Source organism: Myxocyprinus asiaticus, chromosome 31, assembly GCF_019703515.2.
Source record: "Myxocyprinus asiaticus isolate MX2 ecotype Aquarium Trade chromosome 31, UBuf_Myxa_2, whole genome shotgun sequence".
Taxonomy (NCBI): Eukaryota; Metazoa; Chordata; class Actinopteri; order Cypriniformes; family Catostomidae; genus Myxocyprinus; species Myxocyprinus asiaticus.
Genome location: NC_059374.1, coordinates 34,332,267 through 34,360,091, shown reverse-complemented (window position 1 = coordinate 34,360,091; position 27,825 = coordinate 34,332,267). Strand labels below are relative to the sequence as shown.

General features: G+C 37.1%; 1 protein-coding gene across 1 annotated transcript; it reads left to right on the top strand.

Moving 5' to 3' along the window:
• Positions 1 to 442: 442 nt before the first annotated feature.
• Positions 443 to 27,691, top strand: vwde (von Willebrand factor D and EGF domains). The gene is made up of 32 exons (XM_051665389.1): positions 443 to 716; positions 1,415 to 1,605; positions 2,715 to 2,946; positions 3,160 to 3,225; positions 4,402 to 4,634; positions 4,723 to 4,812; positions 4,939 to 5,065; positions 5,709 to 5,923; positions 6,158 to 6,231; positions 6,433 to 6,709; positions 6,908 to 7,104; positions 8,412 to 9,316; positions 10,841 to 10,977; positions 11,051 to 11,197; positions 11,310 to 11,414; positions 13,100 to 13,214; positions 13,962 to 14,212; positions 15,484 to 15,703; positions 15,926 to 16,063; positions 16,369 to 16,461; positions 18,538 to 18,681; positions 18,832 to 19,185; positions 19,312 to 19,407; positions 20,895 to 20,990; positions 21,120 to 21,215; positions 21,309 to 21,404; positions 24,629 to 24,724; positions 24,880 to 24,975; positions 25,141 to 25,236; positions 25,517 to 25,612; positions 25,797 to 25,894; positions 26,044 to 27,691. Exons 1-32 carry the CDS (start codon positions 641 to 643, stop codon positions 26,050 to 26,052), a joined length of 5,262 nt encoding a protein of 1,753 aa, XP_051521349.1. The 5' UTR covers positions 443 to 640; the 3' UTR covers positions 26,053 to 27,691.
• Positions 27,692 to 27,825: the final 134 nt, after the last annotated feature.

Here is a 27,825-nt window from a genome sequence, read left to right as displayed (position 1 = left end):
AAACCTCTTGGATGTTGGGTCAACATCCCACAGACAGTGCCATCTGGTTTTCTATTCAGTCTGTAGCAACTGAAAGATTCTCCGCTGGACAAGACAGGCATAGAGATGGAGGGAAGATACATTTTGCAAATCACAGGACAATAAAATTAAGCGTTATTCCAAATATATTGCTTATAGAAGGTACCACACCACTTGTGCACAACAGGAGATAGGCTACTGTATTATTGGTTATCAAGAAGCAAAGGTTTTTAAAGGGCATTAAAGACATTCAACATGGTTATTCCCACTTTATATTATGGACATGAATAAGCTCAAAAAAAAAAAAAAATAAAAATAAAAAAAAAAAGCTATGAAGAAAAGCAACTGAAAAAGTTCTACGTAATATTATACGAGCACTGGAGAATGGGATGCTCAAGAGGGAGGAGGTGTGTGTGGTCTGGACAGCAGCCGGAACACTCGCCGTTCGCCTCAAAGACCGCAATCAAAATACACAATTACTGTTTCTGGCAGGCTTTTATTTCAATTCATGTAACATAAAGTAGGCTTATAATCATGCTATCGGCGTCTTTCGGGATATAAACGGGATTGTTTGGACACACGCGCTTATAAGTTTTCTGAAGACTCTACGACTGGAGAAATAATGCGTCTAAGCATCTTTGTGGAGTTTCACCTCGCTGTTATATTTATTCTAAACATTATTGTGAGTTGTCAAAAAGGTAAGTCGATCGATAAGCCTTCTGCCTTGCACTAAAGCTGTGATGTTTACATTTGTAACCGCTTTGGGCAACAGTTTAATTTTGGTAGCTTTTTCTCAGAGCAATAAGTTATCTATTCGTTGACTTATTTTATTTATTTACCTTGTATGAACATTGCACTCGTATGAAGACACATACTGACATGAATTGTTATTGGGTACATGTGCAAAGCCATTTAGAGCTCTTAAAGGGATAGTTCACCCCAAAAATGAAAATTCTGTAAAAGTGTACTCACCCTCATGTTGTGCCAAAACAACTAGGCTTGTGCATTATTATTTTGTTCTCTTCTTTTTTTCATACCATGAACGTGGATGGGGACCAGGGGATGTTAAGCTTCAAAAAAGCCCTAAAGTATCTGGATACTTACAGTAATACCCACTTAAAGTATATGAATGTCACTGCATCAGAAAACATTTTTTGGGTGAACTATCCCTTTAATGACAATCAAACATATTTAAACTTGTATCCAAAAGTGTCAAAATACTTTTTGGGGTCACTGTATTAATGTTTTACCTAAATAAATCCACATTAAAGACCTGATTTTGCTCCCTACAGTAATATCTAATCTCATCTTGTCTGTCTCACCTATGATGTTGCAAGTTTTCACTTCAGTGTTTTTGTGAAACAATATGTGTGTGTGTTTGTGTATGTATCTATAGTAGAACCTCTTGAATGCAGTTTGGGGGGTTATACTGTTCTTCAGAGTCCATACCGAAGCACCAAGTTCAGCTCACAGCATCTGCTCCAGTCTGCTATGCAGGAACTCATTTGTGATCATTCACTCGCTCCTGGATGGTATCAGTTCCAGATCTTTGATAAACCGGCCCGTATGCCCACCAAATGTGTGGAGGTACAGTAGATCTGTGTAATTGGTCCAGACCACTGAACAACATCCCCTTTATATCACGACTTAAAAATCATGTTACTCCCCGAAAGTGGGTTTGGAGCAGTTCATTGCCAGAGGTCCAATCATTTCGTCCTTTGAAGTATGCAAGATTTCATCAACAATGTCCTCAATGTGCACCTCTTTTTAGGTCACAAGGGCAAGTACACAGTGTTTACCCAACAGCAGTTAAGTTACAGTATAGGACTTTTCATTTGCTTAGTGCTGCTTGGCAATAATTTTGTATTGCATTGGGCAAGTGACCAAGAATTCCATCTTTTTTTTTATGTGGTTAGGACATGATGGGCCCAATGTTCGTGAGAGCGCTAATTCTAAGTGCAATTTTCATGCCGGCGGGGGTGGGAGTGTTTATGCTATCTGAGGGTGTATGCACGCAAACTGTGGGTGCATTGTATGTTAATGAATTGCCACAAATCGCAATTTGTGAAGTGCATTCCGATACAATAACTGTTAATACTAGCCATGATTTGTGTGTCAATAGATGAAAATGATTAATAATAGGCTACTTACATTCTCTATAATTTAACGGAGCGTGAATCCAAATCCTGACGAGAACCATATTTTCTATGCATATAAAAGGAGCGTGTCACTAGAAATATGCCAGATATTCAACAAGACGCAGGTAATGCACAAAAGAAAGTAAGTCCATATTTCTGTTCTTCTAATTCATTGCATACAGTCCATTTACACTACCAATTTCTAATGAATGTGCTGTCTTTGTTTATATCGCTGGTGCTTGACAAGTAATGGACTATTTAAAAGGACACAGGTGCTGCAATAACTGGAGAAGAACCTCAGAATTCAATTGCACTTGACCAGTCCATTAGCATTTTGCGCGTGCAATTTTACCAAACCCACTTGCGCCGTGACTTAGCGCATGCTTGCATGAAAATACCAAAACTTTATAGCCATGCCCACTGACTTTGCGTTTGTGATTAATCGCATAGCGCTGCGCTTAGCACTAGCACTCTTAAAATAGGGCCAGATGAGTTAAATGTATGAAGATTCTATTATCTTTTCTAATGGGTATTTTTGTACAATGGAATCCTCCACAGGTAAATCATTGTGGAACACAAGCCCCAGTATGGCTCGCCCTGGCTGACGGAGAGACTCTCCCACACCCCCTAGAGGTAAAGCAGTTGACAGCCTGCGCAACCTGGCAGTTCCTTGGAAGTGGCAACAAAGATTGTTGTCTTTTCCGACTGCCCGTCACCGTGCGCAATTGTGGGGACTTTTATGTCTACTTGCTCCAACCAACGCAAGGATGCATGGGCTATTGTGCAGAGGGCAAGTCATTGAGCTCATTGAATTATTGAGTGTTTGAAATTGAAAGATCCAATTTAAAAGTCTTTTTTGTTGTTGTATCAATCTTGGTCATTTCTTTGTAAAATATCAACTAGAAAAGCATCATTTTAAAGCATAGTTAGTGTTCAATTGGAAAATAGAGAGTTAAAAAAGAGAAAATACCAGACTCATCATGTGCTTTGTTGATTTTTACAGAGATTTATGACTCCAATCAAACCGACTGTGATTCAAGACAAAGAAATAGTGATGGAACCTGCAGTGGTATGCACTCCAGATTGAATCATACCTCCACCAGTATTACAAAACAGCTTGTTTTGTCATTGCACTAAGATTGTGCATCTTTGAAACTAACAATAAAAATAACAAATGACAAAAAATATTGCAGTATTACTGTTTTGACCAAATTATTTCCCAGTAGTTACAATAATGCAGTTGTTTCATCTGGAAGGTTTTCTTCACCTTCTCAGAACTCTTTGTCATGCAGGCACCAAAACAATTCAGAGTTGGCAATCATATGGAATGTTCCAGACCCCTGAATGTTCTCCTGCTAATGATAATAGCAGACGTTAATGTTTTTGTGTTTCTTCTGTGGCATGAGACCCAGATAGAGGCTCTTACAGACTTTTTTTTTTTGTATAGGGAATCAAACAACATGGTTAATTCTACCATTTGAATCCTTTTTTTTTTTTTTTTTACTGTTCAGGATTTAAAATCAATGTTTTTCAGTACATATACAAATTTGTGACATCGACCATGTTATCTCCTTTATACAAAAGTTTACATTTCCTTGCTTCCATGAAGCACACAAGATGCTCTTTGGAACATTCTCAAATCATGCTGGGAAAACATGGATCATCAGATTTTGAACTTGTGGAGTTCATGCCACCTCGAGTGCATGCTGTCATTAAAGGGATAGTTCACCCAAAAAGAAAATTCTCTCATCATATACTCACCCTCATGCCATCCCAGATGTGTATGACTTTCTTTCTTCTGCAGAATACAAACAAAGATTTATCTCAGCTCTGTAGGTCCATACAATGCAAATGAACTGCCAGAACTTTGAAGCCTTTAGCCTCCTCCTTTGCACGCCCGCCTTCCATGCCCACTCAGAGCAGGTCGAGAAGGACTGGTTACAATATCACCACCTACTGGGCAGGGAGGAGAATTTATAGTAAAAAAGGACTTAGTTGACAACATTACTTAACATGAAATAACTAAAACGAACTAACAATTAACAATCGTATTTTTATTAAACTAACATGAACAAAGATTAATAAATGCTGTAAAAAATATATTGTTCATTGTTAGTTCATGATCTAGTTCATGGTTAGTTCATCACCTAATGCATAAACTAATGTAACCAATGGAACCTTATTGTAAAGTGTTACTGTTATACTTATGTGAAGCATTTTCTTTTTCTTGTCATTGATCTTTTAGATCTACAGCCCCCTTCTTCTTCAGTACCAATGATTGTTTCTGAGCTGTCTGGCAGCAGTGTGTACCTTAAGTGTATATTTGATGACAGTAATGGGAACCGCTCTCTGGGATATGTAGTGACCTGGTGGCGACTCTCGCCTGAGGGCAACAGAGAGGAGCTCAGGAGAGACACCACAATAGAGACATTCGCTTTCATCGAGCTGGATGGCATCAACCTGCGATTAGGAGACAGGGTAACCACTACATATTTACAGTATTATTCACAATTATTCAAAATAATATTGATAATTCCATTCCATAATCTATAAATATGTGTCTCAGATCTATTGCAGTTGTACTATTTTTTTCCTGGAATCGCCAGATGTTCAAAGCCTTTCTGTGGAGAGTCAAGAGTTTTATGCGGGCATTCAAGTATGTTTCTGCAACTGTACTTATATTAAAGAACTGTGTCCCATTTCTCATTCAGTGAAATACATGTATCAGTATAAAGAAACGTTTTCCTTTTGACAAAATGTATTTCTATGCGTTTTTGTCCAGTTAAAACCACAGGCTGCCTCTATCTCAGAAGATGGGCGAGAGTATATACTGGAAGTAAAGAGCACTGTGCCTATACCATGCGCTGAGAGATGCACTCTCCCTTTGCATTTTACCACCAGTAGTGAAGGTGAAGTCCTCCTTATCCTAAGTTTACTCAAACTTTTACGAATCATTAAAGGAGTAATTTACTCAAAAATAAAAATTCAGCCTCATGTTCCAAACCCTTATGAATTTCTTTTACCATAAAACACAAAAGCAGATGTTTTGCAGAATTTTCAATCTGCTATTTTTTGCAATCAATTAAAGCATATTAAAAGTACAAGCTCTTAAAAGCATCATAAAAGTACATTAAAAGTAGTCCGTTTGATAGTTGTGCTGAAATGGATGTCGTTATTCACTGAAAATCTGAAATGGATGTCGTTATTCACTGAAAATCTTGCCTTCAGCACTAGAAAATTCATATATTTTCCTTTTTGGAGCTTGACAGCCCTTGATCACATATGCTTTCATTGTATGGAAAAGTCATACAGGTTTGGAAACAACATGAGGGTGAGTGACAGAATCAATGACAACATTTTCATTTTTGGGTGAAATATTTCTTTAATTTGAAAAAAGAAGCCACTAAACGGTCATCTACAATAGAAATGTCCATCTCTGCCCTTAAAATATTGTAGTTTGTTATTCATCAGAACATTGCTTATAAGCTTAAAAACGCAGAAACACCATGCCATCCTTGAATGATAAGATGTCCCATTTGTCTCCAATGACAGGTGAGGAGGACCTTGGCGTTGATTTAGTCTTGTCCTCCTGTGAAGTAGAGCTGTCTCAAACCTCATGTCGTAATGGAGTATGTGGCCATGCTTCTGTACATTACAGTGCAGTCACTGATATATGGAAGGATGGAGATAGAAGCACAGAAATACATGTCAAACCCATAATCAGCTCCAACTTCCTGTGGAATGGATACACACCTCGAAGTGTGCAGGTACGGCTTAGTGTTTTTTAACCTGCTATGGGGTAATTGTCCTGACACTGTTTATGCATATTCATATATGTATAGAGTGCAGCATTTTAAATATTTTTCATTGCATGATAATTTTTCTTAGGTTTTTATGTTAATATTCAGGTTCAAGTGTGATTCATGTGGTCTAAGACTTTTGGACACTACTCTATATGACTATATATATATTATATATGTATGTATTATTATTTCTCCCAGATTGCTGTAAAGGATGTTCCATCTGCCCACTGTTACTCTTTCACTGACCCTCACATCATCACATTTGATGGCAGGTAAAAGCTTTACAATCAAGCTGTAGTGAGGAAGTTACAGGAAACACCTCTTTTAGGAGCTTAGTCGGTATTGGATCTAACATACAAATTCCTACTAATAATAGACATCATGGTAAATATTCTCTTTTAGTGCTGTGACATTACTTGTTTTCAAATGCAAATGCAGTGTGAATAAAACCTAAATTATGTGTATGTTCTCAGGAGGTATGATAATTACCAGATTGGCACCTTCGTGCTGTACAGAAGCACGGCTCGTCCGTTCGAGGTGCACATGCGGCAGTGGGAATGTGCTGACATGATTTCCCATCCTACCTCATGCATGTGTGGCTTTGCAGCCAGGGATGGGGGTAATGTCATCACCTTTGACATGTGTAACGGGCTGCCAGGAGAGACAAAGCCGCGCCTTTCAGTGAAGAACAGAGACCTGGTAAAGAGTGGCATCCGCGTCACAGAGTCCTACCAGGGCCGCAAAGTCACTGTGAGTGATTCTGTTTGTGTATTTTGAGCATTTTAAATTATTTCAAGTAAAATTTGAGGAAATATGCCCTTAGTATCATATTTAGTTTCATTCAAGGCCCTGTTGCCTGCTCTAGAACATATCAAAAAACTTCAAAGTTAACAGTGAGCGGTTCTACCTTCAATTAATTATAGAAGTTTGTGCTTTTTAATTGGTCAGTTTACATTCTCCTCTGGGGCATTTGTGCGCGCGGACGTGGCTGACTGGGGAATGAGTCTGACTGTAAGGGCCCCGGGCTCTGAAAGAGGCCACACTGAAGGCCTGTGTGGAACCTTTGATGGACAGCCAATCAATGATTACCACAAAGAAGGCGGAGAGACCGTGGGGGACAGCACCTCTTTTATCAATGCATGGAGGTGAGACTCAAGATTTTGTTTAATGCTGAGAAGGATGGAGAATGTTGTAGAAGAACTGTAGGAAAGACAATTATTTAATTATAAAAATAATGGTTAAGTCTGAGATTAAACCCTAACCCACTTTGTTAAAAGAGAATTTGATTGCATATTGCAGTATGTCTAACTAGATTTTTGGTATTGCACTAGTTACCTGCTGTGTCTTTCTTTGTTCAGTGTATGCGTTCATTTTTTTGTCTGTTTTATTTATTTTGCTCTTTTGTTTACATGTTTGCTTACATGCTTTATTTCCTATGTATTTTTTTAAAAATATGTTTCTTTTTTTTTCCTTTCCCCACTATCCACATTTGTTAACATGCCTTATTACCTTTGCCCTTTTGTTTACATGTTTTATTGCATGCTTCATTTTATTCCCCCTTTGTGTACGTTTGTTTACATGCCTTATTTTCTTTGCCTTTTTTGTTTACATGTTTGTTTATATACTTTATTTAATTTGCTCTTTTGTTTACATGCTTTATTTCCGTTGCCTATTTGTTTACATGTTTGTTTATATACTTTATTTCATTTGCCCTTTTGTTAACATGCTCTATTTTCTTTGCTATATTGTTTACATGCTTTTTTATATGCTTTATTTCCTGTCTATTTGTTTACATGTTAGTTTACATGCTTTATTTCCTTTGCACTTTTGTTTACATGTTTGTTTGCATGCTTTATTTCCTTTGCCCTTTTGTTTACATGTTTGCATGCTTAATTTTATTTTCCCTTTTGTGAACAAATTTGTTTACCTGCTTTATTACCTTTGTCTTTTTATTTACATATTTATTTATGTGCTTTATTTTCATTGCCCTTTGGTTTACATGCTTTATTTCCTTTTCCCTTTTGTTTACATATTTGTTGACATGATTTATTTCCTTTTCATTTTTATTTACATGTTTTTACATGCTTTATTTTACCCTTTTGTTTTCATGCCTTATTCCATTTTTTCCTTTTGTTTGCATGCTTAATTTCCTTATCCTTTTTGTTTACGTATCTGTTTGCATGCTTTTTCTTTTGCTCTTTTGTTTGCATGGTTTATTCTCTTTGTTCTTTTTGTTTACATGTTTGTCTACTTTATATGTGTTTGCCCTTTTGTTTCCTGTTTTTTTTTTTTTTTGTAAAGCAAGACTGAGAAATAATCTATATAGATGAAAATTATTTTTAATTATAAAACATGAGTGTTGTTTGTCCATGTTTGTGCCTGCCTGTGCTTTCCTTAGAAAGCAAGCACCACTAATAATTATCTTATGGTTTTTATGTTTCCTTTACACCAGGTTGGCACCCAGTACCAGCTTGTTTGACAAGATCCCTATCTATGAAAGCAACTCCAGTCTCAGCCAGTATTGCCATTGCCAACAAGAGAAACACCGGTCGCCCACTAGAGCACTTACCCAATTCACCTTTCCCTCACGCTGCACTGCCTTTGCCCAAGTCCGATCACCATCCATCATCCCGACCGTGGACGTGACAGCTGAGTACATTAGGTCTGTGCAACTTCATAGTGAAACATCCATCCCTCCTGGCAGGCCCACCCACCACCGTCCAGCTCAGAGAAGCAGAACAAGCCCTCAAAGGTCCCAAACTCAGAGACGTGTTGTGAGTCCCCAAAGATCTCAAACTCAAAGGCGTGTTATAAACCCCCAAAGATCGCAAACTCAGAGACGTGTTACAAGCCGGAGCAGGCGTCAGGGGCACTATTACAATTCCAGAGTGTCTGTAGACCACAACGTGAACCAATCAGACCTGCAGAAATCTACTTATGATTTCCCAGAGGATCATTCTTCATCTAATTCACATGAACCACTGGTACCATCTTGGCCTACTGAGTCTGGCCTGACAGAATCTGAGGCCCGGCGGCTCTGTGAAGGAACCCTACGGAACTCCACTGTGAGGCTGGGTTGTAGACTTCTCTTGGATGAGGTGCTAGAGCAGGCACTGGACATGTGTGTGATGGATCAACAGCTGAAGGACAATCAGGCCTGGTTGGGAGCCACTGTACCCTTCCTGGAGAATGAGTGTGAGAGGAGGGTGATAGAGGATGTTTGCAGGAGAAAGGAGCACCAGGAAGTTCTGGCTTTCCTCAGGTGTCCAAGCTTGTGTAGTGGAAATGGACAGTGCACTGAGTGGGGCTGCTCGTGTTTCCCAGGATTTGGCTCATACGATTGCAGTCAGGTGTCTGGTGAGTGCATCTAATAAAGGGATAATTCACCCAAAAAATAAAATTCTATCATCATTTACTCACCGTCATGCCATCCCATTTGTATGACTTTCTTTCTTCTGCAGAACACAAACAAAGATTTTTAGAAGAATATCTCAGCTCTGTTGGTTCATACAATGCAAGTGAATGGTAACCAAAACTTTGAATCTCCAAAAAGGCCACTTAAAAGTAATCCATACGACTCCAGTGGTTTAATCCATATCTTCAGAAGCGATATGATAGGTGTGGGTGAGAAACAGATCAAAATTTAAGTCCTTTTTACCATAAATCTCCACTTTCACTTTCACTTGTACTATAAATCTCCACTTTCACATTTTGATGTGGCCTTTATGTGATTTTTGGAGCTTCTGATCACCATTCATTTGCATTTTAAGGACCAACAGAGCTGAGATATTCTTCTAAAAATCTTTGTGAACTATTCCTTTAAATGTAAACATGTACCAGACTGACAGTTATGCCGCATCTCGCCGCGCTTTCAGTGTCTCGCACAGGAGCACCACATTTTTAGATGCAGTATCAGGTTAAAAGAACTTCAACTTTTATTATTATAATTGTTGCATCTGGCTTGTTTTAGTGCAAGAACGCATTCAGGCTGAATGGCCCTTAAAACCTATTCCCAAGAGGAGAAGATGAAGAGAAAATCAAAAATTATTCATAGCTCTACAATGTTTTTTTTTTTTACAAATGCTTTTCTATCCCTTTTGAAAATACCAGCATAGCTGGTCACAATCATATACAGTATTGTGCAAAATATTTAGGCACTTGCATAGTAAGGATTTCTTCAAACATAATTCCATAAATAGTTTTAATTTATCAATTAATGTCATACAAAGTCCAGTAAACGTTAAAAACAAAGCTACATCAATATTTGGTGTGACCACCTTTGCCTTCAAAACAGCACCAATTCTCCTTGGTACACCTGGACACAGTTATTCTTGGTTATTGGCAGATAGGATGTTCCAAGCTTTTTGGAGAATTCTGTTTAGGCTGTCTCAATTGCTTCTTACTCTTCATGTAATCCCAGACTGATTCGATGTTCACTGGGGGGCTCTGTGGGGGTCATGCCATCTGTTTCAGGGCTCCCTGTTTTTCTATTCTGTTCTGTTTGCAAAAGGAAAGTTTGGGAGTCTAAAATTTATATTTCCTATTGACACACTAAATCTGAAGATATAAATAACCATCTTGAGATAAATGTTTTTTGTGAAGCATCGTATGTGCCTAAGACTTTTACATAGAACTGTATTCTGGTAACTGGTAGTGTTTTCCTTGATTTCCCCGATCAAGCAGCATAGAACCAAATAGACCATGCTGGTGAACCTGCTAGACCGGCACCAAACCAGATCCTGGTCTTGGCTGCTTTATGCTGGTTGGTCTTTTCAGCTGGGATATCACAGCATGTAAAATGCTATCAAACATTTGGAAAAATCATGACCAGTTTACATTTTAATCATCTTGTATGACAGTTAATCTGTATTCCTTCCACAGATGAGACTCCAGAGATCACAGAATTGGAGAACGGAGGGCTGTGTGATGTCCGTTATGGCGTTTGCTCCTCTGTTAGGGTTCTTGGTCAAGGCTTCAAAAAATCATACAAGCTCAAATGTGAAGTTGTGAAGGAAAAGGTGATAAACAGTCTGTTCTCACATTAGGTGTGTAAATTTGTATTTGGACGTAATTATTGTTCTGTCCGCATAGATAGTAGATGGCGAATGGTCTTTGGATGATGCTCGGTTAGTGCCTGCTTCCTTTCAAAGCTCTTCTTCATTAGAGTGCCAACTTCCTGTAGATGACTCGCAATCCTCCACAGCTCCACACCCACCAGTCTCTCGCTGGCAAATCAAAGTGCGTGGGTCACTCTTTAATGTGTGATTGAGTTATACTTTTACATAAAACTGAACCTTTTTTTAAGCTTATGAACTGGTTGAAAATGACACTTTGTTTATTTGTTTGCTAGGTGTCTAATGATGGGCACAGCTTCAGCAATGCAAAGATACTGACTCTTTTTGATGGCACATGTCAGATTTGTACTGTCAGCACTGCGGTTATCTGCACCCTCAAGGTCTGTGCAATCCATAATGAACACAGCAATTTAAAATTCACATCCATTATTTTTGCTCTAATGCTGCAGTCTCTTTTTGTAGTTAATGCAAAGCATCCCATAATATTGTCATCACCACTAAAGGAAGGTTTCAGTGATCACAAACTTTCCAGGTCAGAGATCTGGAGGTCTAGAACAACATAATTACATTTAAAGGCCTTACCCTTAATCCTAACCCTTAAAGAAAGCTTTGTGTGTGTGTGTGTGTGTGTGTGTGTGTGTGTGTGTGCATTTTTTGATTTTTATTAAAACATTATTTAGTATTTGTATTATGTTGTTTTGCCCACAATGTAGGCAAAACTTCGACTCATGCACAAAGGTATAAAGACTGTATGAGCTGTTTCAATGTTGAATTAAATTTGAATTTTCCACTGTGATATGTTTGTAATTTGTTTAAACTGTTTATTTCTCTATACTGTTTATCATCATATGATACAGGTTGAGTGCATGTTTTATTTTTAAGTGTTTACATGCAAATCAGCACCACCTAGAGGGCATGTGGTAAAAATATTCATATGAATATAAAAGTCTTTTAAATAGCACTTAGATAAATCATATATCAAATGAAAGCTCTCATTCTTAGAAATGAGACTGTACAGTTTTTTATTTTGTTGCCCTAATACCACAGTTTGAAAAATCTTCAAAAGAATCACAAAGTGAAATATGATATCTGTAAGACATCAAATACAAACTTTTATGTGGCGGAAACTGCTGCTGTTAGTCCCAAATATCTAAAAACTTTACATCTGCTTTTACCTTTGGCAGTTTTCTAAAAATAAGCAATTTTTTACTTTTCTGTAATCTTGCTTGTGTGAAAAATCCAAAGTTATATCTTAGATATGTGGTCGAGCGGGAAAAGCATGCTAAACAAATCATCGTAAATTTCATTTTATTCAATATATGTTATCGACTATTGATGATAAAATATTATACATCATCGCAAAGCTTTGATCTCTAATGCTTTCTAAGCTTTCTAATGACACCTTGATTGAGCTTCTAGTCCACTCAGAGGCTGAGATATTTGATGAAACAATGGGGGTGGTGCATGAACTGAAAATTAGGCTGAATGTCTATGGACGAATACATCTGTGAGGGCTAAAATGCATTAGAGCACCACCTACATTTCAAATCGGCATTTTGTGATGGAAGGAAAATAATTTTTTCTAGTACTTGCTGTCATCTAGTGGAATAAAATAAGACTTTTTGGAGGGAGTTGGAGTGAACAGAACCAAAATTGCATGCTTACAAAATTAGGACAAAAAAAAAAAAAAAAAGATAAAAATAAATCTATTCATCATAAGATTGTAAACATACAATATTATTTATGAACAATTTGAGTATTTTCAGTTTAATTTTTGGCAATTAGTACACAGTATGTGTAAATGGTGAGCTTTTAAATTTGAGTGTGAAAAATTGCAGGTGGCAGCCCAAAACTGCACCAGAGTTGAAGAGGCTAAATGCAGCCAGAAATGTTTGTGACAAGCGAGTGCCAGGTTTTATTCAACACCCACAAAAATCCTAATGATATTTTTTTTGAATTTGTTTTGTTTGTTTTGTTGCAGTTTAATGAAAATGATTGTCCCTAAATATTATTTCTCAAAATGCTCTCTTAAATCATCTAAATGTATCTAATACTGTCTCCTCAGAACAGAACTTGTAATATTGATGGATTGTGTTATGGAGAGGGGGATCACAGTCCGAGCAGCCCGTGTCTAACCTGCAGATCGGATCTTTCAAAGTACAGCTGGTCCATTGCTGAGAGTATGTTCAAATCAATCCTACACCTAAGGACTGTTATTCGTAGCAGTCAGAATATATCATCATAAGTCTTTATAACTCTATATTGCAATTACTAACAGTGTAATTATTTTAGTGTCAGTGCAACAATTTATTTAAGGGATCATATCTCCTAAAGCTGGAGGACCTTGTAGTTGTGTAGTTGTAATGGCTTCCTTCCATGTTGGCTTATGATCTTGTTTGGTCAAATTTTTCCATCAAGATGTGGGTGTGCATAATAATTGCTCTTGTTTCCTGGAGGTTTTCACAGTTTAATATGTGTTATTCAATCATCTGCAATAGTTATATGTCACACCAACATAGTCGCACAATAAATAATGGAAATACAGTTACTGTATATTGAACTTTATTCTTGATTTTATAAATATGCAAAGAGATCGTTCTTCCAAAAATGAAAAGTCTGTCAATTTTTTCCAAACACATACAGTATGACTTTCTTTGTTCTGTGGAACACAGTAGGAGATGTTAGGCAGAATGACACCCTCAGTCAATATTCACTTTTATCGTATAGAAAAAAGATGCAATGAAAGTGAATCATGACTGAGACTAACGTAATGCCGAACATCTCCTTTTGTTTTCCACAGAACAAAGAAAGTCATACGGGTTTGGAATAAAATGAGGGTGAGACAATTACAGAACTGCACTTAATGATGCTCTCTGATTTCCGTCAACCCACAGTCCTTGTTCTGATATTGTGTGTTTTTATTGTAGAAAACGAGCCACCAGTGTTTCATGCGGGTCAGACCGGTCTGAAAACATTCTACGGAGAGAATTTTGTCTATCAGTTTTCAGCCACTGACCCAGAGGGCTCTGCGGTTCTCTTCACACTAGAATCAGGGCCAAGAGATGCTGTTCTCTCTCCAGCTGGTCTGCTCATCTGGAAAGCCCTGTCCACAACTTCAGTGATCTTTGAACTGGCTGTAACTGATGATTGTAATGCACAGACACAGGCAGCTGTGACGGTGAGTTCTAGAAAAGCTCTCTGGGGCTATATTATACAAACATTCAAGAATCCGATCTATGGGAATCTAACTTGAACTTGTCAGATCTTAATTTAAGACTTAAGAGGTTTCTGTAAATCAGCCCTTGGTTAAAATAGAATGAAAGTTTTATCAATAATGATTTGTCACACTGAAGATGCACTAGAATTAAAGTGATAGTTCACCCAAAAATGAAAATTCTCTCATCATTTACTCACCCTCATGCCATCCCAGATGAGTGTGACTTTCTTTCATCTGCTGAAAACAAATTAAGATTTTTAGAAGAATATCTCAGCTCTGTAGGTCTATATAATGCAAGTAAATGGTGACCAAAAATAGTATGCTCCAAAAAGCACATAAAGGCAACACAGAAGTAATCCAAAAGACTCCAGTGATTTAATCCATATCTTCAGAAGTGATCTAATACATTTTTGGTGATAACAGACCAAAATATTTTTTATTATACATCTTGCCATTGCAGTCTCTAGGCACGATCATGATTTCAAGCGCAATTACACTTCCTAGTGCTTGATGCATGCGCAGAGTGCTAGATGGTGCTAGGAAGTGTAATCGAGCTTGAAATCATGATCGCCAAGGAGAATGCTGATGTCAAGATTTATAGTGAAAAAGGAGTTATATTTTGGTCTGTTCTCACCCAAAACTGATTGGATCTCTTCAGAAGACATGGATTAAACCAATGGAGTCATATGGACTTTCTCATTTGCAGAAGAAAGAAAGTCATACATATCTGGGACGGCATGTGTGAGTAAATGATGAGAGGATTTTCATTTTCAGGTGAATTATTCCTTTAAGACTTAAAACGTTTCTGTAATACTGCCCTTGGTTAAAATAGAATGATATTTTTATCAAAAAACTTTTCTCACGCTGGAGATACACTAGAATTAAGAAGACTTGTTATAGGCTATTCATTGTATTGTGCTGTTGTACATTAAAGCTTGTGTCTTGAATGTTGACCACAAGGGGGTGCTAACTGGCTTCCAAAAGTCTCATATTCCTTAGATCAATATAACGCAATTTATTTAATATTTATATATTAAACAATAGATTTTTATTGTACAGAAATATCAATAAATAAGACAAAAATCATGTCTAATTGCAAAAAAGGATTGCAGTTTTTACATAATTAAAAAATAATTTTTAAGAGCATAGCTATCATAATAAATGTAATGTAATAATCCTTTTGCCTTCATATGAACAGAAAATATATCATGATTTCACATTACATTTTGCAGGTCTCAGTTCACCCATGTAACTGTCAGAATGGAGCTCACTGTGTGACCAACATTAACTTCCCCCCGGGCTCTGGTGAATACCTGTGTGTTTGCCCTGCTGGTCTGGAGGGGGACAGATGTGAAGTCAATATTGATGACTGCAGGTCAAACCCATGTCTCTCTGGCAGATGTTTTGATGGACTAAACTCCTTTACCTGTCATTGCCCAGAGGGCCTCACAGGTCAATCTTATAGCATTTTAATCACCTGAAAGAAATTGGCTGTAGAAACAATTTCAGTTCATTACTGGAAGTATTTTAAGACTCATTTAGAAGTTGCAGTGAACATGCACAAATTATACAAACTGAATATTGCATTAAATATTACAAATTGTGTGAACATTGTCTTTCACTTGTTGAGAAGTCAGATTTCAAACAGACTCAGACCTGCTTTGTGTTGTACAGGTGTGACCTGTGATGAGGACATTGATGAATGTTTGTCAGCTCCATGTTACTCAGGTGTGTCCTGCACAAACACTATGGGCTCATTTGTGTGTGGACCCTGTCCTGACCACCTCACTGGAGACGGGAAGACATGTAGCCGTAAGTTCATATCTCGTATGAAACTTTATGGTCAATAGTCAGTTTGCTCTTTGTAACTGCTGGAAAAGTTAGGAGGAAAAGTAACTTATATTGCACAAATCCTTTTTTAACATTTTAACATCAAGTTAAAAACATTCCTGTTTGACAAATGATGGCCTGTGTTTGCTTTTGTACAGTAGTTTTAACTAGATTAATTTGATTTTAAACATTACAATGTATATTATAGGTGTTTATTTAGAAAGGATCACATTAGAAAGGAGTCCATGATATTTACGGTATTTAACCATAACCCTTTAATTTTTAAGGAAAGACAACAGATAATATCGAGGAAGTCAATCCTGGAATTATTTCTCAAAGTGAGATAAACTTCAGCTCCTTCAAACCCAAACTTGATCCAGGTGGGAAAACTATTGTGCTTTTGTTCCTCTCTAAAATGTTTGCAGTTGTTCAACCACAGGTATTTGCTTTTAAAAGTCATTCTTGAATTTAAGTGGGAGTTAACTTGATTATTTATCTTCATATTGACTGAAAAGTTGTACATACAGTACAAAGAATATAGAAGGGTTTGACCAGGGATCAGCACTTTGTGGTTTTGTTACATGACTTGTTCTTCTTGTTACTTTAAAGGAATAATTCACCCAAAAATTCTCTCATCATTTACTCACCCTCCAGTGGTTAAATTCATGTCTTCAGAAGAAAGATGTTAGGTGTGGGTGAAAAACAGATCTATATTTAAGTCCTTTTTTACTGTCAATCTGCACTTTCACTTTCACTTTTACATTCTTCTTCTTTTGTTTTTACATTCTTCATGCATATCGCCATCTACTGGGCAGGGTGGAGAATTTATAGTAAAAAAAGGACTTAAATATTGATCATCCCGGCATGTATCACAAATGGATCTACAGAATGCCCAGATAGTGTAACATTTTCAAAATATTTTCAAGACAATTAAAAAATAGTAGCATAAAATATATTTTTATATATCAAAGAGATAATGCAACAAATCTAAAACAGGGTTCATTACTTTCACACTGAAAAGTATTTTCTCAGACACTTACTGAGTCTAAATAATTACCTGAAGACAGATAAACAACTTAAATAATTTCAGTAGTACACCCATATGATAATAGTCATATCATACTGTTCATGTATTGTACTTACTATAGTTTACTTCCATGTTGTTTCTTTATCAAATAGCAATGTCAAATGTAAATCAAGTCAGTCACTGAAACAACAGCGCCGCCTTGAGGAAATGGCATGTATAAGATGTATGTGTACTGATGAATCACCATTGTTGCACAGAAAATCAACATGATATAATATTTATTTGTATGAATAAAGTACAAATTTCTCTTATAATAAACAAAGAAATAGTTATTCTGTGATAGTAAACTGTAGATATGAAATAATCATAAGTGCAAAAAAAACAAAACAAAAAAAAAACAAACGACACTCTTACATACCTACGGTCTTTAAAAATGATAATTCTCTCATCATTTACTCACTCTCATGCATCACAGCTGCGTATGACGTTCTTTCTTCTGCAGAACACAAATTAAGATTTTTAGAAGAATATCTCAGGTCCTTACAATGCAAGTGAATGGTGACCAAACATTTGAAGCTCCAAAAATCACATAAAGGCCACTTAAAAGTAATCAATAAGACTTCAGTGGTTAAATCAATTTTTTGGATGAACTATCCCTTTAATTGTGCAGCCCAAGTTTAAATGATGCTTCATCCAGGCCCCTAGGTGTCAGTGTAAGTCCAAAACGACATACATAAAAAATAGTGCACCTTTCAAGCTTAAAAAAGCACCCAAAATGTCATAAAAGTAGTCCAAGCAACTTGTGCGTCATATTCCAATTTTTGAAGGCATATAATGTTTTTGAATGACGAACAGATCGAAATTTAAGACGTTATTCACTCGCAAATCAAATAATTGATCAACTCCTGTAAATTGAACACAAATCAAATATGGCAACACAATAACATCATACTTCTTATGATAGATTCTTGCGCATCTTGTGACCAAATGTAATGATGTCATTACCAATGAGATTTGATTGTTGTCATATAGTGATTTGAGCTGTTCAAAGATTTGATTTGCTAGTGAAAAATTGCTTACATTTCAGTCTGTTCATCATACAAAATGATCGGTATGCCTTCAGAAAACTTGAAACATTACACACAAATTACATGCACTACTTTTACCTGTGTGACTCTATTGAGTGCTTTTTAAGCTTTAAAGTGATTCAATTTTATCTGCTATTGTATGGAAATCAGCGATTGCAACATTCTTTAAAATATATATTTTTATGTTCTGCAGAAGAACGAAATTTTGAGGGTGTGTAAAACATGACAGAATTTTTGTTTTTGGGTGACCTCTTCCTTTAAGTTTGTTAATAAAGAGTTTGCTAAGACCTTGCTTGTGATATAATGTAATAGAAACATGTTTTGCATTGACCACTGTGAAGGCCAGAAACTATGTTCCAGTCGGCCCTGTTACCCTGGAGTCCAGTGTTTTGAAAGCATATACACGTCTGCTGGATACATATGTGGTCCCTGTCCACCTGGACTCACTGGCAATGGACAAATATGCACACCAAGAACGGCAAACAGTCAGTTTCTTTTCTCTCCTCTAATAACCAATGACAGAGTAAAATTGTCATGTTATTGCTTTTGATGTACCACACCAGCTCTGCTGTGTTTTTGTTCTTTTGTTTTGTTCATCTTCAGGCTTGACCTTCTAACCTTGTAGTATCTTACAGGGCAGACACCAGCGAGGGCAGGTGACAAACTCACAGATGTCACTTCCTCTTTGGCCACACCCTCTTCCACCAGGAAGCCAGTTGAACTTCCAATTGGAGTTGAGAGATCTCTTCCCAGCAACAAGTGGACCTCATCCATTGAGAGGAAGACCACCACAAACACCAAAACAAAAACCAGCCAAAACAGAGCGCAGCTGAGTGAAGAAGAGTTTGAATCTGCACTCACTGAGGATAATAGAACCTGTGCTGACTCCCCCTGTTTCTCCGGAGTGTCTTGTGAGCCCACTTCCTCTGGTTCGTTCAGATGTGGTAGCTGTCCACATGGCTTTAAAGGAAATGGAATCACATGCAAAGGTGAGCTCTTTCTATTACAGATCGGCCTTATGCTGATAAAATTATGCATTGATCATTGTTGTATACAAGACAAATAATAAAATATTTAAATTATAATGATTATACATGTATAATACGTGTGTGCAGCCTTGTGCCGCTACCTATGTGGTCAGAATATGGAGTGCTCGCAGCCTAACACTTGCACCTGCAAAGAGGGTTACACCGGATACAACTGCCACATCGGTCAGTCACAACCACCCTTTGCACTTATGTAGCTCAAAAGACATTAATTGTGTTTACATGTACAACAAAATACTGATAAATGTCATAAATCGGCTCATTATGACAACCTGACAACGCAAGTCAATTGTGAAATTGTCTGCTTTTTATTTGGTTTTGACATTATGACCTTTACCCAATAAAAGAACATTATGTAAAGTGTTTACATGACCTTGCACAGTGAGAGTGTTTACATGCACACCAACCGATGACTACCAAGAATCAGCTTATTCAAAAATTTAGACAGTGAAAGAAAAACACGTTTTCATTAGATTTGAAATCATCTGATTATTCTCTGTTTTTGAGGTCAAAACGTGAACAGTCATGCACACAACACTTGCGCAAATGGGATAAGCCAGTAAGACCACCGGTAAAGGTGCTTACATGCAGAGCGAAATCGGGGTAATGTGCAAAAATCTATTTGTGTCGATCGTTTTTTGCATGAACTGTTTATAACCTTACCAATAAAGGAAAGCCGTTTAACAGACCACACACTTTACCTGACCACAAGCTTTTTAAACATAATCAGGGTAGGACTAATCTTACACAATAATGCTGACTATAAGCTAACAACATGTAAGGTCATGTAAACTCTTTAAAGGAATAGTTCACCCCAAAATGAAAATTCTCTCATCATTTACTCACCCTCATGAAATCCCAGTTATGTATGACCTTCTTTCTTCTGCTGAACACAAACGAAGATTTTTAGAAGAATATCTCAGCTCTTTAGGTCCATACAATGCAAATCAAAAGGGTTCAAAACTTTGAAGTTAAATATAGCACAGAAAGGAAGCATAAAAGTAATCCATATGACTCCATATGTTATTTAATCCATGTCTTCAGAAGCGATATGATAGGTGTGGGTGAGAAACTGGAGATTTATAGTAAAATAAAGGAATTAAATATTGATCTGTTTCTTACCCATACCTATCATATAGCTTCTGAAGACATGGATTAAACAACTCGTATCGTATGGATTACTTTTATGCTGCCTTTATGTGCTTTTTTGAACTTCAAAGTTTTGGACTCTGTTGACCTGCATTGTATGGACATACGGAGCTGAGATTTTCTTCTAAAAATCTTTGTTTGTGTTGGTAAACAAAGTAAATGATGGAAGAAGTTTTATTTTTGGGTGAACTATTCCTTTAAACTGTTCTTATATTGGCAAAAAACATAGCGGTTTAAGCAAAACTGACTTCGCTTTGCATGTAAATGATATTCATTGTGGGTTTATTCAGCCTATTCAATGTGCGCATTTCTGTTTTAAGTTTTGACGTCAAGACTCCAGAAAAAAATTATTTAAAAATGTCATGTAAACAGTTTTCTTGCATTGTCAGGTTTTTAAAAGCTTATTTTTAATAGTTGTCTTTGTTTTGTTGTGCATGTAAATGGACTCAGTAGTGTTGACTATTTTATTTCAAACTTATATCAGTTAAATCTTATTCCCTCAGCTGTGTGTCGACCAGACTGCAAGAACAGAGGGAAGTGTGTGAAGCCCAATGTGTGTGAATGTCCTGCAGGGTACAACGGACCCACCTGTGAGGAAGGTGTGCTCTTTTTAGTATCTTTACAAAATCAAAAACCTAAAACCAATTTCTACACAGCTCCAGCTAAAAAGCATTTTCAGAGCATTAAGGAGGAGATTAGAGCACTTTCTTTGTTATTTTTCCTCTCAGCCATCTGTGACCCCCCTTGTCAACATGGCGGCCTCTGTTTGTCCAGAAATTACTGCACTTGCCCTTATGGCTACGTGGGACCAAGATGTGAAACGAGTGAGCAGACATTTTCAAATTAATTTCTAAATATGAAGTATTATTGGTGTTATGTATGGCTATTGCATTTTTTTTTTTTTTTTGTGTTCATAGTGGTGTGTAACAGGCATTGTGAAAACGGTGGAGAATGTGTGTCGCCTGACGTATGCAAGTGTAAGCCGGGCTGGTATGGACCAACATGTAACTCAGGTGTGGTGTTTAAGGTTTAATCTCTAATTTCCATAGAGTACTTTCAATTTAAAGGGGTCATGTCATGAGGAATAACATTTTCCTTGATATTTTGGCATATAAGAGGTCTTTCTACTATGAAAACACACTGTAAATTTCAGAACTCAAAACTTAATCCCCAATGCAATAAAAGCATTTATTGAAACCAAGCTGCAAAAACGCCTCGTTCTCTACTTCCACGACTACCCTACATCATTTGGGGTCTCAATTCATGACCACCTCTACAGCTCATATTAACGCCTACTTAAAAGCATTGCACCCTTGGCCCCGCCCACTGGTGCTTCAGTTTGTAAACTGAGAGTGAAGGACAAACTTGGCCTACTGTGGCTTCACTATTCCTGAAAACCAAAGGGGACCCATATGGACTATTTTAATTTATTTTTGTATTTAAACATGCAAGGACATATGTCTTTAACCGCTTGATACATATCTCGGGCCGCTTTTTAAAGATGCGGTGTCAAGTTACAACTCTGAAGAGGAGAAAATATTCTCTCTCACTCAGCTGCTGCCTCTTGCTGTTTTGAGCACAAACGCATCATGGATGCGTTCTTTCGCCCATCTGCGCTATTTTAATTTTCTAATTGTTAGTGTATGAAAACACACGCTGGATGGACATCTTTGACCGTTTGGATGCATTTCCAGCGATGTGCATTTCAGCGCAGGATGATACTGGAAACTAGATGTGGATGTGTTTTCAGCATATTTCAGCATGAATTGCATGTTTTATCGGTTCATATCAATGCGGATTGCTTGTGAACTAGTCATAATACGATTCAAGCTTTACAAAGGATCTGTTATTGAAGGATGGGGCAGTTACAGTGCATCCGGAAAGTATTCACAGTGCTTCACTTTTTCCACATTTTGTTATGTTACAGCCTTATTCCAAAATGGATTAAATTAATTATTTTCCTCAAAATTCTACAAACAATACCCCATAATGACAACGTGAAAGAAGTTTGTTTGAAATCTTTGCAAATTTATTAAAAATAAAAAGCGGAAAAAAAAAAAATCACATGTACGTAAGTATTCACAGCCTTTGCTCAATACTTTGTTGAAACACCTTTGGCACCAATTACAGCCTCAAGTCTTTTTGAGTATGATGCTACAAGCTTGGCACACCTATTTTTGGGCAGTTTCTCCCATTCTTCTTTGCTGGACCTCTCAAGCTCCATCAGGTTGGATGGGGAGCGTCGGTGCACAGCCATTTTCGGATCTCTCCAGAGATGTTCAATCGGGTTCAAGTCTGGGCTCTGGCTGGGCCACTCAAGGACATTCACAGAGTTGTCCCGTAGCCACTCCTTTGTTAACTTGTCTGTGTGCTTAGGGTCGTTGTCCAGTTGGAAGATGAACCTTCGCCCCAGTCTGAGGTCCAGAGCGCTCTGGAGCAGGTTTTCATCAAGGATGTCTCTGTACAATGCTGCATTCATCTTTCCCTCGATCCTGACTAGTCCCCCAGTCCCTGCCGCTGAAAAACATCCCCACAGCATGATACTGCCACCACCATGCTTCACTGTAGGGATGGTATTGGCCAGGTGATGAGCGGTGCCTGGTTTCCTCCAGACATGACGCTTGCCATTCAGGCCAAAGAGAATCTTTGTTTCTCATGGTCTGAGAGTCCTTCAGGTGCCTTTTGGCAAACTCCAGGCGGGCTGTCATGTGCCTTTTACTGAGGAGTGGCTTCCGTCTGGCCACTCGACCATACAGGCCTGATTGGTGGAGTGCTGCAGAGATGATTGTTCTTCTGGAAGGTTCTCCTCTCTCCACAGAGAAACGCTGGAGCTCTGTCAGAGTGACCATCGGGTTCTTGGTCACCTCCCTGACTAAGGCCCTTCTTCCCTGATCGCTCAGTTTGGCCGGGCGGCCAGCTCTAGGAAGAGTCCTGGTGGTTCCAAACTTCTTCCATTTACGGATGATGGAGGCCACTGTGCTCATTGGGACCTTCAATGCTGCAGAAATTTTTCTGTACCCTTCCCCAGATCTGTGCCTCAATACAATCCTGTCTCAGAGGTCTTCAGACAATTCCTTGGACTTCATGGCTTGGTTTGTGCTCTGAGATGCACCGTTAACTGTGGGACCTTATATAGACAGGTGTGTGCCTTTCCAAATCATGTCCAAACAACTGAATTTATCACAGGTGGACTCCAATCAAGTTGTAGAAACATCTCAAGGATGATCAGAGGCAACAGGATGCACCTGAGCTCAATTTTGAGTGTCATGGCAAAGGCTGTGAATACTTATGTACATGTGATTTTTTTTCGTTTTTTATTTTTAATAAATTTGCAAAGATTTCAAACAAACTTCTTTCACGTTGTCATTATGGGGTATTGTTTGTAGAATTTTGGGGAAAATTATGAATTTAATCCATTTTGGAATAAGGCTGTAACATAACAAAATGTGGAAAAAGTGAAGTGCTGTGAATACTTTCTGGATGCACTGTAAAAACACTTGGACACGATAAAAACGTAAGTAAACCATTTAAGTTATGAATATTTCAAATGTCATGACTGTTTGACAGTTTATGGTGCTGACATCCTGTTTACACTGGGCACGTCGACACTAACTTTCTAAACCATTTATCTGTGTTGTTGGCAGTAGTAGCGCCAGCATGTGCAGTGCAAAATGGAACAGGATATCTGTTTACTGTCAGCGTGCTGCGCCACAGTGGACGCTTCTATGGTAGAGAGCATCATTGATTATAATGGGTTCTATTGCTTTTGACGCCACTCTTACTTCCATTGTAGATAGGGTGTGAGTGATAACAGTTGTGATTGAGTGAACAGTTTAATATATTCAGATGCAATGTGTTGGATGTGCGTTATGTGTAAACCCTGACATTTAGTTTTATAATGTTGTGAAGCTGTTCATTCTCTTCAGATTGAGTTTAATAAATGGCTAAATTTGAGGGGCTGCACACTGTTAGCCAGTCATAACAGTGGAAGTTTACGTTGAAATTTTAAGGAGGCTCTTCTTACCGATCGTTTCAGACAGAGGGCCAGAGACAGGATGGAAAATGATCATATATTACTAAATTATGAATGTTGTAATGCAAAAACATGTTACTAACATTATCAGTGGACCTCAGGGAAGATTATAAAACTATTCATAAAGAGCATTTCATGACCCCTTTAAACCATACAAATGGTTACCATAATAAATGTATATTCACTGTTTGTTTTTGGCCTCAGCTGACTGTAAGCCCGTGTGTTTAAATGGAGGGACTTGCATCAAACCTAACATCTGCGCTTGTCCCAGCGGCTTCTACGGTTCACAGTGCCAGACTGGTACAAATTTACTTATAGTATAACAACTCTTATGTTGTCTTTTCATAACACAATTGTAGTTGCTGTAAATAATGATGCTTGTTTAAATAAATGCTCTTAATAGTGTGATTATCAAAGTATGGCATTAATTAATCTGTGTGTGTTGTGTTTTATAGCTCTGTGTAATCCGCCATGTAAAAACCGAGGCCAGTGCATGAGAAATAATGTGTGCTCCTGTCCTGAAGGATACACCGGCAAGAGATGCCAGAAAAGTGAGTGCTCATTGACAAATGTTACCTTTTAATTTGAATTTCTACAGTATAATTATTTGAGTCTGTGTCTTGCATAAATTGTAGTATTATAAACTGTATGTATGTAACAGTATGTGTGTGTGTGTGTGTGTGTGTGTGTGTGTTTGTGATGATTTTGCTTTTTAGGTGTGTGTGACCCCATGTGCATGAACAATGGAAAGTGTGTTGGTCCAAACATCTGTTCCTGTCCGTCTGGATGGAGAGGAGGGGGTTGCAACATCCGTAAGTACAAAAATCGACCAGACATGCTCTATGTAAATGCTATTTTGTAATCATATAAAACAATGAAATGTCGAATAATTGATCTATTTATAATTATACCTTACTATATTTATGTAATTTTAATTTATAATACAGTGTAAAGTAATAAATGTATTTCAGTGTTATTTTATTTCATTAAATGTTGTTTTTTGTTTTACAATATAGTTGTACAGCAGTGTATACCACAGCTTTGACTGAAATATCAAACATTATTTACTCTCAATGTTGTGTGTTTGTTTAGCGGTGTGTTTACAGAAGTGTAAAAATGGTGGAGAGTGTGTTGGTCCGAACACCTGCCACTGTCCAACTGGATGGGAGGGTCTGCAGTGCCAAACTCGTAAGTCCTAAATGCACTTAAACCTTTCTAATTTTGTAGATATACAGAATAATGAGGTCACATTGATATCTTTCTGACTGGTAAGGCATATTTTGATCTTTGGTTTAAAAAATATGAATTATTATTAAGTTTCTAATTGTATTAATTATAATGAAGTTAATGCTACATTTTCCTCCTCTAACAGCAATCTGTAAACAAACATGCCTTAATGGGGGAAGATGTGTGTTCCCAAATTTCTGCCATTGTCGCCCAGGTTACACTGGACCCTCCTGTGCTACTAAAGTAAGCATTTCTCAAAGCATTGCCATCAGTGATTTCAAAAGTAATTAGAAATGAATGTGTTCAATTGTCATTAAAATGTTAAAGTGTTTTCTTTATTTTGTCATTTTTCTTGACTCAATGATGGAAATCTTTAAACTTTGTGTTTACAGACCAGGTGATGAGGATGTGACATTGAAGACAACTCTGATCACTATACAAAAATGAAGTGTTAATGTGTGTAAGCATCAGTGCCCTAAAACTCTTGAGTGTTTTGAGTGTTATATGTGTGTATGTGTGTGTACGTGAGTATTTCTCAAACAGCTGTGCACATGTGACAATGACTTGTCATTTTTTATTTGATTTAATTTGTTGTGATTTATGTAGTAAAGCGTGCACACTTTATAAAGTTTGTAAAATCATTTGGTAACACTTTCTGTGAAGCCCATATTTTCTCTGCCTAGCCAAAAAAAAAGTTGCATACTCTAATATTTCATTGGACCACCTTTAGCTTTGATAGACCACATGACCTTTTTCCATTGCTCCACAGTCCAATCTTTATGCTCCCTAGCAAATTGAAGTCGTTTTTCCGATTAGCCTCACTAACAAGTGGCTTTCTTGTGGCCACACAGCTGTTTAGTCCCAATCCTGTAAGTTCTCGTATCATTGTGCATGTGGAAATACTCTTACTTTCACTATTAAACAGCCGTGAGTTCTACTGTCTTATTTTTACGATGTGACTTTGTATCTGCGATCACGATGATTTAGGATATTTTTCCGACCACATTTCTTCTGTGAAGCTGACGGTTCACCACTATCCAGGTTTTAATAATGTGTTGGACAGTTATTAACCCAATTCCTGTGATTTCAGCAATCTTTGCTTGATGCAGGCCAATAATTTGCCCCTTCTGAAACACAGTAACATCTTTTCCACGACCACGGGGATACGTCTTCCAACATGGTTGTTAAAGAAATGAGAAGCTACACACTGCATTAATTAGGGTTTAAAGAATTGTTGCCAGCTGAAACATATTAATCACTGCAGTAATGATCCAATCATAGGTATCTGCTTATTTAAATCCATATGGCAAAAAAAAATTTAGCCAGGCATTGTATAATGCATTGTAAAGGCATTATAAATGCATTATACTGAATTCATAATGTCTCATAAAACACCTTATAAAGTTATAACTTCTCATAAATAATTATAACTACAGTTATAATACATTATAAGACTACCCCATTATACTTTAGAGTATAATGCATTATAACACAAGCAACATCCAATTTTATTGCAGCAGAAGCTAATATAGTTAATCATATAAGTGCTGTATAGTGTAAACAGTCAAACGGCTTTGTGATGTGATCATATTATAAGTGGTCTTTTCCTGCTTTAAGTAAAGTTACAAAAGCAATATCTTCTTATAAACAGCAATAACATAAGCTTATAACATACATCACAAGTCAAACTTGTATAATGGAAGTTATTTATAAAATATATCTTTAAATAAGATGCACAAACATTAATGTTTAGAGTCCAGTATAGAATCAGTTTGATTTTTTTTTTTAGTTGGCTACATGTGTGATCAACACAGAGAGAGAGAGTTTCTGATATATATTAACATTGTAGCTTCACAAGTGTTTTTTTTTTTTTATATATATAGATATATATCTTAAAATTTACATTGAATGTGTGTTATTTTGTATTTTGTGCATGTGTAATGTATATAACTTCCAGCATGACTTGTAATGTCTTATAAACACTTAAAAATATCTTATGGATGTTTATAATAAGACATTTCTTTTGTCACTTTACTTAGAGCAAACCTAATATTTATATTACAAATGTGTGTGTATGTGTATATATATATATATATATATATATATATATATATATATATATATATATATATATATAATAACTTCTGCAGATAAAATTGGATGTTGCTTATTTT